This window comes from Adiantum capillus-veneris, chromosome 30, assembly GCF_014529385.1.
Source record: "Adiantum capillus-veneris isolate H3 chromosome 30, ASM1452938v2, whole genome shotgun sequence".
Lineage (NCBI taxonomy): Eukaryota > Viridiplantae > Streptophyta > Polypodiopsida > Polypodiales > Pteridaceae > Adiantum > Adiantum capillus-veneris.
The window spans coordinates 33,526,177-33,539,155 of record NC_140960.1 but is presented as its reverse complement, the minus strand read 5'-3'; the positions used below and the strand labels follow the sequence as shown (position 1 = coordinate 33,539,155).

The 12,979-nt window shown below is 45.4% G+C and overlaps 1 protein-coding gene across 1 annotated transcript in view; it reads left to right on the top strand.

Annotated features, from left to right (window-relative positions):
• The window catches only part of LOC147417774 (general transcription and DNA repair factor IIH subunit TFB1-1-like), a 122,381-nt gene that overhangs the window by 54,701 nt on the left and 54,701 nt on the right, over positions 1 to 12,979 (top strand). Inside the window, exons 10-12 of the mRNA XM_086506548.1 lie at positions 10,297 to 10,452; positions 10,536 to 10,601; positions 11,276 to 11,399. Coding sequence (XP_086362674.1) covers positions 10,297 to 10,452; positions 10,536 to 10,601; positions 11,276 to 11,399 — 346 coding nt within the window. The remainder of the gene's footprint in view (positions 1 to 10,296; positions 10,453 to 10,535; positions 10,602 to 11,275; positions 11,400 to 12,979) is intronic.

Genomic DNA, 12,979 nt, shown 5'->3' with positions numbered 1-12,979 from the left:
GGGTGAATAAGTCCTCTGTGTATAGACTCTCCACTCTCCACGACGATGCTGGACTAGATGTAAAAGAAGAAGATGATCCTCACCCAACAGCTACTACTCACATGTACAATCATAAAGAGCCACCAACGGCTCATAAATGTCCAGTCAGCTAAGTCTATCTCCAAACTGAGTGGTGGTGGTGACCTGGCCACGATGTCCACTAGACCAGCGTCGGTACCCTGCCACGTGTCACTCCGCAGTCCAAAGGGTCCGTCCAGTGTGAACCAAACCAACTGTAACCAACTGTCTGTCCTGTGAAGTGACACTGTAGCCCTGCTACCCCGTGATTGGCAGTTCTACAGAGGACTCGTCTACAGACAGTTCGGACTCTGATGATAGCAACTTTTATGCAAAGAAGAAGAATTTTTACAAAGCCAACTAGTATGACTTTCTGGAAGACAAAAGCAAGAAAGTCCGAGAGTTTAAGGAAGGTGGACAATCAATTAAATTTGACACGTTTTCTGGTTATAGAGATGCTTTGAAGGCTTTGTCTTTGTACAGCAATTTGACATTGCTTTCACGGGAGGGCGTTACTCAGAGCACTCTAAGATTCGGAGAGCTGCCTCTTACTCTAAGGGGAATGCTCGAACTTGGTGGTCCATACTTCTATTAAACAAGACTGCGCCAGTTAAATGGCTGAAATTCAAGAGGCTTTTTATTTCTTCTAGGCTGACTCGAGAGTATAAACGCGATATACGAACGGCTTGGAACCATCTTCGGATGACCAAGAAGGATACAGTGGACGCTTATTGCGAGAGATTCTTGAGCTCTTTTCTACCCGCCTCTTCATTTAAGAAGATCTTGTTCAAGGAGCAGATTGAGCGGTTTACCTTGGGTCTTCCTACAGAGATCCGAGATCACTGCTTGGAACAAAAGTCAACTTCCATTCAAGAGTTGATGAGTCATGCGAAACGGGCTTTTGCTGTTCACTCTGGCAGTTTGACCTACCATCTTCTTCGATGGAGGAGCCAAGGCCAACTTCATTTCACCGGAATTGGCGGCGCAGCTTGAGATCACTCCCGATCGGATATGACCACTTGCGGAGGGAGTTATAGCGGCACTCAGCAGGGACGTAGCCATTACACCTGTCATTGGCAAACTTCGGTTGCACTGTCAGGGGTATTTGGGGCACGAGGACTTTTACATAATGCCTTTGGAAGGTTGTGATGTTCTCTTGGGAACTCACTAGTACCACAAGAACAACGCCGTGGTCGACTATCGGGCGAGGAAAGCGACATTGACAACAGAGAAGGGCAGAACCATTGTACTCGATATAAAACTTAAGGGCGAGTTTGTCCCTATTGTACAGCTTCGGCCATTTCTAAATTAATGAAATCCAGTCTGCCTGTTTACTCGATCTTTTTGAAAGAGTTGAGTGATGAGGATAGGTCCAATATGTTTGAACTTGATAAAGAACGCCAAGATTTTCTCCACTCTCATGCCGATTGCTTCTCAGAGGGCCTGCCAGGCGGGTTACCACCTGCTCGTCCTGAAGATCATACTATTGATCTGATACTTGGAAGCACACCACCGAACCGGCCACCTTACTGTGTGAGCCAAGCGCAGAACGAAGAGATTATGAACCAAGTGAAAGACCTCTTGGAAAAGGGTCTTGTCCAGCCTAGTACTTCACGTACTGCTCTCCAGTGTTGTTGGTTTTGAAGAAAGACGGATCTTGGAGATGTGCATCGATTATAGAGCTGTCAACAAAATCACCATCAAGAACAGATTTCCGATTCCTAGGATTGATGATATACTCGACAGATTACAGGGATCCTTGTGTTTTAGCAGGATTGATTTGAAGAGTGGATATCATCAGATCCGAATCGCGCCTGGAGAGGTTTACAAGACAGCCTTTTGAACGATTGTTGGGTTATTTGAGTTTTTGGTGATGCCGTTTGGCTTAACCAATGCTCCCGCGACATTTAACCGGATGATGGACAAGATTTTTAGAGAGTACAGACTATTCGTTGGCACTTTCTTTGACGACATCATTGTTTTCTCCATGGATGAGGCAGAACATAGAGATCATCTGCTTCAAGTCTTTCAGGCATTACGAGATCACAAGTTGGTGATTAGTGGGAAGAAAAGTGAATTTTTCCTCCCAAAGATGCACTTTTTAGGAAACATTGAGTCAGCAAGTGGAGTGCAGATGGATCCGGCCAAGATAGAGACTATCCGTGATTGGCCCGATTTGAAGAATGTCCATGAAGTTAGAAGCTTCTTATGATTCTGTTCGTACTACAGGCGGTTCAGTAGGAAGTTTGTAGAGGTTGCTTCCCCTTTGCATATCTTGACATAGAAAGGAGTCCCTTTCTCGTGGGGACCCACAGAGGTGACTTGCCTTTCAGACATTGAAAGAGAAATTGACTATGGGACTAGTTTTGACTTTGCCGGACTTGCGAAAAAGTCATTAGACGTATATTGTGATGCTTGTGGTCGTAGTCTGGGTGCGGTCTTAATGGAAGAAGGCCATGTCATTGCTTACAAGAGCCGATTGTTCTCAAGGCCGAAACTGACAGCACAGATTTATGAGAAAGAGCTTTTGGCAGTTATCCATGCTCTTACTGGGTGGCGGCACTACCTACTCGGAGTGGACTTTACTATCTGTACAAACCATTAGAGTTTACGCTACTTCTTGTCACAAAAGCAGCTATTGGAAAAGCAGATACGGTGGGCGAACATCTTGTCACAATTTCACTGCCAGATTGTCCATGTGCAGGGACAAAAGAATTTGGTGGCAGATGCTTTGTCTCGGAAGCCGTTGGTTCTTGCTATTTCCGCGATTGACCATAGGAGCTTCGAGGACATGGTCAATTAGTATGCCACAGATATAGATTTTGCAGACGTTTTCACACGGATACGGGATGGGGAGATAGTAACGGGATATTTCATTCGGGATGGCTACTTGATGAGAAAAACCATGTTGTGCATTACACAGCCGTTGAGGGAAAAGGTTATGACTGAATGCCATTGTCCACCGTTTACGGGTCACCGCGGCATTGCTACCACCATGAAAGGGGTAGAGAGAGACTTCTTTTGGCCGAGACTCAAGAAGGACGTGGACGAGTTTGTGCGTAGTTGCTTGATATGCCAGAAGGTTAAGTTTGACAGGCATACAACACAGGGATTGTTATAGCCTTTGTCCATACCCAACCGCCCATGGGAAAGTATTGCGATGGATTTCATTTTTGATCTCCCAAGAACACAGAGTGGTCACGATGGTATCTGGACTGTTATTGACAGATTTAGCAAGCAGGCTCATTTAATTCCAGTGAAGAAGACAATCAAGCCGGATCACTTAGCAAGACTGTTTGTGGCCCAGATTTTTAGATTACATGGCATGCCCGAGACGATTGTCTCCGACAGGGACCCTAGATTTACGAGTTTGTTTTGGAAGGCAATTTGGGAGAACATTGGCACGCGGTTGCAGTTCTCGTTATCTTTCCACGCGCAGACTGACGGGCAATCTGAGATTGCCAATTCAATGGTTTTAGATTTATTGAAGTCTTATATCTCGGATCAGAAGACTCAATGGGAAAAGTATCTACCTTTGGTGGAATTTGCCTACAACAACACGATACACTCTTCGACTGGGAAGGCGCCATTTGAGATTATTGAAGGTGCTCTGAAGGGTCCACCCTTCCTAAGCACGAAAAATAAGATTTTTTGAAGCTGATGAGTACACGTGCGACTTAGACACGACTTTTGCCAAGGTCCGCGAGGCTTTGCAGAAATCTCAGGAAAGACGGAAAAAGGCAGCGGATCGCCATTGTCGCGATTTGAAATTGAAGGAGGATAATTGGGTGCTCTTACGTTTTGAGAAGGCACGCCTGAGAAAGAAGGGAAAGGAGAAGCTTTTTCCAAAGCTTAGTATGAGATACTACGGAGCTTTCCAGATCTCCAAAAAGATCAACGATGTCTCCCTCCTATTGAAACTGCTCACACTAGGAGGATTCACAATGCACTTCATGTGAGTCTTTTGAAACCTTTTAAAGGTGATGTGCCTGAAGACGGGGAGCCTGATGAGCAACCCGAAGTGAAAGAAAACGAGATCCTTGTTCCTGAACAGATTTTGACACATAAGGACAGAAAGAATAAGGGTAAAGTAAAAAGGCGGTTCTTGGTTAAATTCAAGATCTATCCTGCATTGGATGCGAAGTGGATGGAGGAGGAGGACCTAGCAGATACTCCTCAGCTTGTGAACCTTTACCTTGAAGCTTTTGGTTTAGCATAGTCTACTCCAAATGGAACCCCGAATTTAGCTTGGCCGGAGATCTGGTGCAGTGGGTTGCACAAGAGGGGAGTTACTCCGCTCCTTTGTCAACAAATGCCTTGATTTTTAGAATACTAGAGTCACTGATGTCTCTTTGAGCTTCAGGGATACTGAGAGCTGATAGTATTGTGCTATATGACTTCATGAAATGGAATCCCTGAATATGAAACTGATTTGTTCTTGACTTGTTTTTAAGTGCAGGAACTGATAGACGAAATGACTGCAGCATTTTGGTCTGAATGATCTCGAATAGACATGGTTGCAATAGGGGTTAGTGAATCGGGCATCTTTGAGGTCCTGAGTGGATCTAGGTGCGATTGCTAATTGCATTGCCGATAAAACATGGTCTAAGATCGGAATGAATGTTAAATGTGAATTCTCATGTGATGTCCTGTGATGTCGTGTGATGTGACCGTCGATTGGTACATGTGCTAGATGTGTGTTCCTAGTGCGTCGGTACTAACAGTCAGTGTCTGCTAAGGCAGTTTATGGCCTTTGTTTGTTTTGTAGGCGTAATTGAGGGAGATTACAATGCTTTCAAGGGGGGGGGGGGGGGGGGGGGTATGTGTCACAAACTGTGACGTGGCTGCCCAGTGCACACACACACACCTCCCCTAGTCCCGACATGGTGGGCTGGAATTGCTGGCGTGGCTGCAGCTTGCGAAAAACTGACATGGCAGGCTGATGTGGTAGGATGACGTGGCAGGCCCTGTACGGACGCTTGCGAATTACGGCGCTTTTTGCTTGCAGATTTGGTGCTGCTTTTTGGACCTGCTTTATTCCACGCAAATTGGAGAAGAAGCTTTTAAGCCTTGCTTTAATACCATAAGAGGGCTTGAGAGGGAAAATTAAAAGTTGCTTTATTTTAGGGGCAGCTTTTTATGGACAGTTTTTGAAGCTTTTGGGGCTTTTAATTTTCAGCTTTTGGGCTCTGCTTTTAGCATCCCTTTGTAACCTTTAAATACGCGGGTTGGCCTCTCACGACTCAGAGCATCTGGACGCAGAGTCTGACTGTTAGCGCTTGCTCGCACTCTTGTAGTTTGAACACAGATTAATACAAAAAGAAATACCGAAAGGGGCGCCAGTCTTTGGGGCCAATATCTCTAGGCATGGAACTCCGCCGGGCCAGTGTCAATTCAATTGTGAACTGTGAACTGTTTGAAGTGGTTATTTGTGGTGTAGTGGTAGATTCTCGACTTGGAGTGTCCAAGTCTGTTACAGAAATCCGATAAACCTGGGATTCTGCACCAATTGGGTAAACACATTCACATCAACAGCCAAGTGTGTCCTGAACACATCCTCATCTAGTTGCCCAATCGTTATTTCTTGAGCTTGGCGCATTACAAATAGTGGTGGCAGTGAACTTTTGTCAACCTCACTATAGGAATAGCCAGTCTGTCGTGTGAAGAGGAACCCTCTTCTCTAGTGTCATTAGTCCTGTCAGCCATAGTGGAATTCCAAGCTCTTGTGGCTTTGTGTCTTCGCCCAAAACAGACCAAGGCTCACTTCTTGAGAAAAAAGTGATGCTATCCCGACGACGTAACCTTGAAATCGGCCTGTAGCGTTACTAAAGGGCGGTAAACTTTGGCTCTCACCCGATCTATACATTGATTAACTTTACTTACACTTTACGACACAAAGTAACTTCACGAATAAATGTGTAAGTGGAATTCACTACTTCAAAACAATTTATGACTTTGTAGCTAGAGCGCTCCCAAGTAGACAATATGACACCTTGTAGGCCCCAAAGATGGGCCCCTTTCGGTATTTCTTTATTCAATTGCAAATCAAAACACTTTCACCTAACTCTCACTAAGCTGTGCGAACCTGTGAAGGGCTGTAATTGCAGGTTTTTGACCCAATTTCGACAGCATAACGACGCCAAAACCTCTGTAGGTCAAAAGCACACGTCTAGGATGGTCTCCCTTGCATTTTAGAAGCTTTCTTGTGAGCTGCAGGTCAATTTCAGCATGCTGTTTTGGTCACTTTCAAGTGCCCAAAGCCCTGTATAAGCACCCCAAGGCTTTCTCGAGACTCCCTTGGTGTTATCTTGTAGTTTAGGTGCGAAACCCTAAACATGCAAATAAACACAACAGGCTATAATTTTTTGTTTTGGATGGTTTTGAGTGGAGTAAGCACGTCTATGCGTGTCTCATGAGCTCTCGCACACAATGGGACAGTTCCCCGGAAATTTGGACGAGTTTTCACATAAGAAAACTCTCCGTTTTTGCAATTCTTGGTGATGGAGCTGTGCGTACTTGTGGGGGATTAGCAATTAGCTAATGCGGTTCCTGTTTAGAAGGCTCTTGCCTTGGCAAACATGCATAGAACCCACATAACTATACAGGGTCATCCGAGAAGCCCAAGTAGTGGGGCATTACCATATGTGCAAAGGGGAGAGAGAGATGCACAAGAGCATATCATCATGCTACATGAGACAAGGGAGAAGGCAAGCTTTCCTTTAAAGCTGCGATCACCTGCACCCACTACTCCACATAGAGCACAATAACCCAAAATCAGCCCCCCCTCTCAAATTTGGGCGCCCCCTCTTGAGATTGGAGATTTTGGAGTGTGTGTTGGTCTGCAGGTTGCTCTGCTACTGCCATGTGTCCATTTTGCTCCTTATTGTTTAATTCCTAGTACCCACCAACCTATAAAGTCCTGTTGAGAGGCCTAAATAACTTTAATTGAGTCTAGCCACCTCTTTACTAGTTGGATTCCATTGCCGATCGGCTCAAACCATCTCGTGGCTCCTTGGCCTTGACTCTTGCGGTGAAACTCTCGGCCAACGGCCGCTTCACACTGGTCATGCAATGTCCGGGCATTCGTGATTTCAAAAAGAGGGTCCCAAAAATTAAATAAAAATCAAGGGAAGGAAACCAACAAATAAAGTTAGTGTTTGTCATAGTCTCATGAAAGAGGCCGCCCTGAGGAAATGCCGCACCTTAGAGATGGTCTCCAAGCACGCACCAACTGCCCATGAAAAACGTTGGGGCTAATCTGCTGAGCAAAAATGCTGGGATGATCTCAAGCCAAAATGCTGGCTGATCTGCAGCAAAACGCTAACTGCCCTGCATCTACTACAAGCCACCCTGGGGCACCCAAGGGAGGGTACCCCCCTCTGGGCTCTATTGCTATATTAATGAGGTGGCCCCCTTGCTCCCTATATAGGCCCAAAGGCTAGCTCCTCGACCCACTCCTACAGCCCCACGACCCTGGAAAAAGGGAACGAATAGGAGGACTATGGGGAAGAGCACTGGAGGCCCATAGGGAGCAATGGAAAATTGTGCCAAGGCTGGGGAAAAATACTTCCAGCTTGCAGGAGCACAAATGACCATGGTATCAAGCCAAAACCCAAGGCTAAACATGGCTAAACACATCCCGACATGAGAAAATTACCTCACACTGGCCAGGCACAGCCACAAAACAACCCTCACTCCCTAACACTTGTCCGTGGGAGAAAATGGGACCATTGGACGAATCCAGAGAGATGCTTGAACTCCAACGCATCCTTGGCCATTATAAATATTCTTTGACCTACGCTAAAGTTTACTGGATGTATAGGTGTCCAACGTTAGGAACATCATGACATGTGAATGGAATTCTGTCAAATATCATGAACATCGAATTTTCAATTTCGATACTGTAGCACAGATAGTGTGTCGTGCTCTCTACAGTGGGTGCTCCTCAGTGCAAGTGCGTGACAATCTCACTCAAAACAGACTGAAAACAGGAAACAATAGACAACAACTGAGCTCACAGAGACACAACAGCAACAGTAGACCACAACAAATGACTCGACTATCTCAAAGAACTGATACAGACTCTGGTGTGGTAGCACACAACAGCTCCAACCCAGGACTCTCAGGTACAATGTGGTGTCGAGGCTCAGATGTACTGGGATAGTGAAGACGTGCTCTGTGTACAGACTCACTCTAGACGACTACGTAAAAGATGATAAACATGACCCAAGAGCTACTACTCATATGTGCCACCATAAAGAGCCACCAACGGCTCATAAATGTCAGCCATCTACGTCTCTCTCCAAACTGAGGGTGGTGACCTGGCCACGATGTCCACTAGACCACCGTCCGTATCCCTGCCACGTGTCACTGCCTAGCCCAGAGAGTCAGTCTAGTGTGAACCAGACCAGACCAACTGTACTAACTGTGTGTCCTGTGAAAGTGACACTGTAGCCTGCTACAGATACAATAGTGGACCTTTAAGTCGTTGATCCTTTCACCCCTCCTTTGAAAAGTTGCATAAGTGGAGTAGCAATTATCGAATAATCCTCGATAAATTTGTGCTCAAATGCAATCAAGCCAATAAATGACTTCATTTGGTGCACACTCTTTAGTATGGGCCAACAATGCCCTTTTTGAGCTTCTTAGGGTCAACGCTAATACTATCTATTATTGTGATCCAAGTAGAGAAGTTCTTTCTTGAAGTGATGTAGCATGATGATGAGTTTACAAAGCTAGTGAGGGATCAAGAGGCACCAACTTTCTTTGACAACGGTGCCAAGGCCAACTTCATTTCACCAGAGATGGCGGCAAAGTTGGGAGTGAAGCGTGAGGAGATGGGCACATAATTGGATGCGATTTTAGTGGCAATAGGACATGAGGTTGCAATGACACATGTGATCGGCAAACTCTATCTTTTAGGGTACACTCTCAAGGACGGTTTCTTGATGAGCAAGACTAAGTTATATGTGACACGGGCTTTGTGGAAAAAGGTAGTGAGGGCGTGCCATAATGCACCCTACGTTGGGCATAGAAGCATTGAAATATAGAGAGCTACTTTTATTGGCGTCAGCTTAAGTTAGACGTGTATGCATTTGTGCAGAGTTACATAGTGCAGATTTACATGATATCATGGGTTGCAGAGTCTATTGTGTCAAACAAAGACCCCAGGATGACTAGTTTGTTTTGGAGCACTTTGTGTGAGAATTTCTGTATGACCCTCAAGTTTTCTTTGGCATTTCATGCATAGACAAATCAGCAATTAGAGATTACGAGTTTAGTGGTGTTAGACTTTTTGAAGTGTTATGTCTCTAATCACAAGTCTGAATGGGACGAGTATTTGCAAAGGGTGGAGTTTGCCCACAACAACCAGGTTCACACAACAAACGTTGAGATAGTCGAGGAGGGTGGCAAGAAAGTTCCGCCTATCTTGTGCACCAAGGACAAGATCTTTAGGCAGATCACTTCATTGAGAAATTTCATGATTTAAGGAAGTTGTGTTGCTTTCAAATATTGGCTTGCACTGTTGAACGTGAATAAGCTTTTCATAGACTTTATGGTGTTATTTGTCATGTTGTGAGCCTTTTTTCTTTGATCCGTTGATTTATATGCAATTTTTGAAGTGTGTACGTCCCTCAAAACTGTTCTCTCTTAGTGTGTTGACTTTGAGATAGTCGAGGAGGGTGGCAAGAAAGTTCCGCCTATCTTGTGCACCAAGGACAAGATCTTTAGGCAGATCATATCATTGAGAAATTTTGTGCTTTAAGTAAGTTGTGTTGTAAGTAAGTTGTGTTGCTTTCAAATATTGGCTTGCACTGTTGAACTTGAATAAGCTTTTCATAGACTTTATGGTGTAATTTGTCATGTTGTGAACCTTTTTTCTTTGATCCGTTGATTTATATGCAAGTTTTGAAGCTTTGGAAAAGATGTGTACGTCCCTCAAAACTGTTCTCTCTTAGTGTGTTGACTTCGATATACAAATGAGAAAGAACTTCACCTGTGTGAACTTGTTTTGGGTTTTGGGTAAATAGAATATGGGATGTGGAGCTTCAAAATTGTTTGCCACAAGCTTAGTATGTGATTAGCAAGTATGGCCAAAGGATTTTTAAGGTGGACATATTTCAAAAACTACGTTTGATTTTTTGCAACATGAGCATAGTGAATTTTCTTGTTACCCCCAAAAAGAGAAAGTCAATTGTCACGGAATGGTAGATATTGATGTGGTTTGTTGCTACTCAGATGACAGAAGTGGAGTTTTGGACAAAATATTGCCGAGCAGACCTCATACACAGAACTCAGAATGCTGCATCAGTTGCCGCAGAAGCGGATGAGGATGAACATTTGGCTATGTTTCTCAAAGATGATGATATAATTGCTAGTGAATCGAGAAAGAAAGTAAGCTTATAACAGTAATTATTAAGGCTTTTTGTGTTTTGATTCTGGTTCTATCAACCTGATAATTTGATTATTTCTGCCAGATTAGAAAAGTAGATCCAACCGTTGACATGACTGCTGACGAAGCGGATGATTACTTGTCCTTACCTGTATGTTGTCGAGTCCCATGATGGCACCTGCTTGAAGTAGCTGACTTCTTTGATTTTATGTCAACTCACATTTGTAGGAGCTCTTTGAAGTTCTTTTGCACGCCAATCAAGAGATAAATACAAGCCAATCTTTTTTTATGCACTTGACATTCAGTTAAATCTAAGAAGAGAAGTCAAGGTGTTTATGGTGATGACCTCTACCAGTTATCTGGGCTAAGTCATAGGGTGAAGATAGAGAGGGCCTAGTCATTTTGGTAAAGCCTAAACCGGGGCAACTTGACATGCATTGAAGGCAGAAAATCAGGATTGTTTCTGATAGAACATTTTGTTTTGATTACCCAATTTCTTGAAATGTTTGATAGTACATGAGCTTGTAATATTTTTGCATTTACTAAGTTCTCTTATATCTTACAAAAACTTGAAAGAGTGGAAAATTTTCTAAAAGAGATAGATCTTGCTTGTAACAGAGCAAAAGGGTAGATGGCCCATATTTAAGACCCCCCCCCCCCCCCCCCCCCCCCCCCCCCCCCCCCCCCCCCCCCCCCCCCGCGGACTTTCTCCCCCCCTTTTCGCATAGTACTATCAGCCCTTTCAATGAATGTAAAGAATTGATGTGCAGCAACTCGTTTCTGGTATTGGTTAACCTTCAATCGTGAATATGCCTTGTGGAACAGGGCCATGGAATTTTCCGAGATGGAAGCAAGGAAAGAATCACAGATGATGTGACACAAATAAAGAGGACCTTGCTGCGTGATATCAATAGACATGCATCAGTTGTGCTTGATGGACGCATTTTAGGTGATAAACTGTCAATTACTTTTGATCGTTTTTCGAGTGTAGAGTGGAGTTGACTGGTGACTTTTGTCCGATGTTTTGAATTTTTTATGCAGGTGATTAGTTTGTCGTAGTTATCAGGCATGGTTATTCTCATTATAAAATGGAGTTTTGGGGGCCACTGGGGGACGGGGGGGGGGGGGGGGGGGGGGGGGGGGGGGGGGAGTATATACAACAAGCTGGTCAAGAGTAGCATCTAGTAGGGCCACTAACAGCATCAATTGTTGACAGCTCATGCATTATGAACACTATATTGCCGTGCCGCCTTGTGTTGCAAACGGGAGCGCACATGAACAATTAGTAGGCTGAAAATGAATATAATTTTTTTTTTTCCGAGAAAAAGATCCTTCTATTAGTTACTGGAACTGCCCATAGGGCTACAACCACCTCTTCAAGAGAGGGCTACAACAACCATGATGGGAGACTCTCCCAATGAAAAAACCAGCATATGTACAATGGGGCTAAATCAAGAAATGGGGGGAGGGAAAAGCCACACAGGTGGTCGGTAATGCCTTTGGAGTACTCCCTGGACCATGGTGTAAAAAGGCTTAGGACGTTAGAGTCGAAGGAAAGCCTCTCTGCGCTCCCGCATGCGGTCGGAGCTGCCCGGTAGTCCCTCAAGCTGTCCTCTGAGAGTATGGATCAGCTCTAGCCAAAAATCGTGAACAGTCTCTGCTGGTGGCACATGGTGAGCCTCATAGATGCGGAAGCAATGGGCCTGCCAGATGAACCAGAGTGTCAGGCCACTGATGAGCTCCCAACACTCCTCTCTCTCACTGCACCACTCTTGTGGAGTAAGCTCTGTAGTAGGCTGGAGTGTAGGTCGCCCCTCTTGCATCACTATCATCCTGCTGGTGGAAGATAGCTCAAACTGAAGTGCCGGGCCCGTGAGGGTGGACCAAGCCGCTGCTCCCCAAGTGTACTATCGAGCCGTGGAGAGAGCAGGCATCAGCCGAAGAACTCGTAGCCACACCTGCTGGGCCGAGGGACAGTCCCAAAGACAGTGACACTGACTCTCCACAAGATGGTCACAAGCTGCACATGCGGCCAAGAGACCACTATGCACTAGACAGCTCCCAACTGCTGTAGCTTTGTGTGCGACCAGCCACTGAAACAAGGTGACTCGCCTTGGCTGTCTCGAGTCCCACAACCTCTCCCAGAAGGCTGCCAAGAACTCAACTGTGAGACCCTCCTCCTGCCAATGAGGTGCTGCAGCGGGGCGGGCCTCTCTCTGTGCTGCTAGTATACGTCCCAGTCGAACAGTGTACTGAAAGAAAGGGACTCTTGGGTGGTCTGCAAAAGAGAAGGGGTCCCTCCAGAACCACTCGCCAGGATCCCACTGTACTCATGCCAGTGGACAACACTCCCAAGCCCACAGCCTCCAGTGTCCAGTCTCAAGAGCTGTTGGGTCAGGATCTATGACACAAGTCCTCCCACAGATGCCCACTACTCGGATCCTTTGAAAACAGCACTCTGCCACCTGCGGGGCCTCCACTACAACTCGCTATAGGCGTCCCCTACCCTGAAGCTTGAAGAAGAGGGAG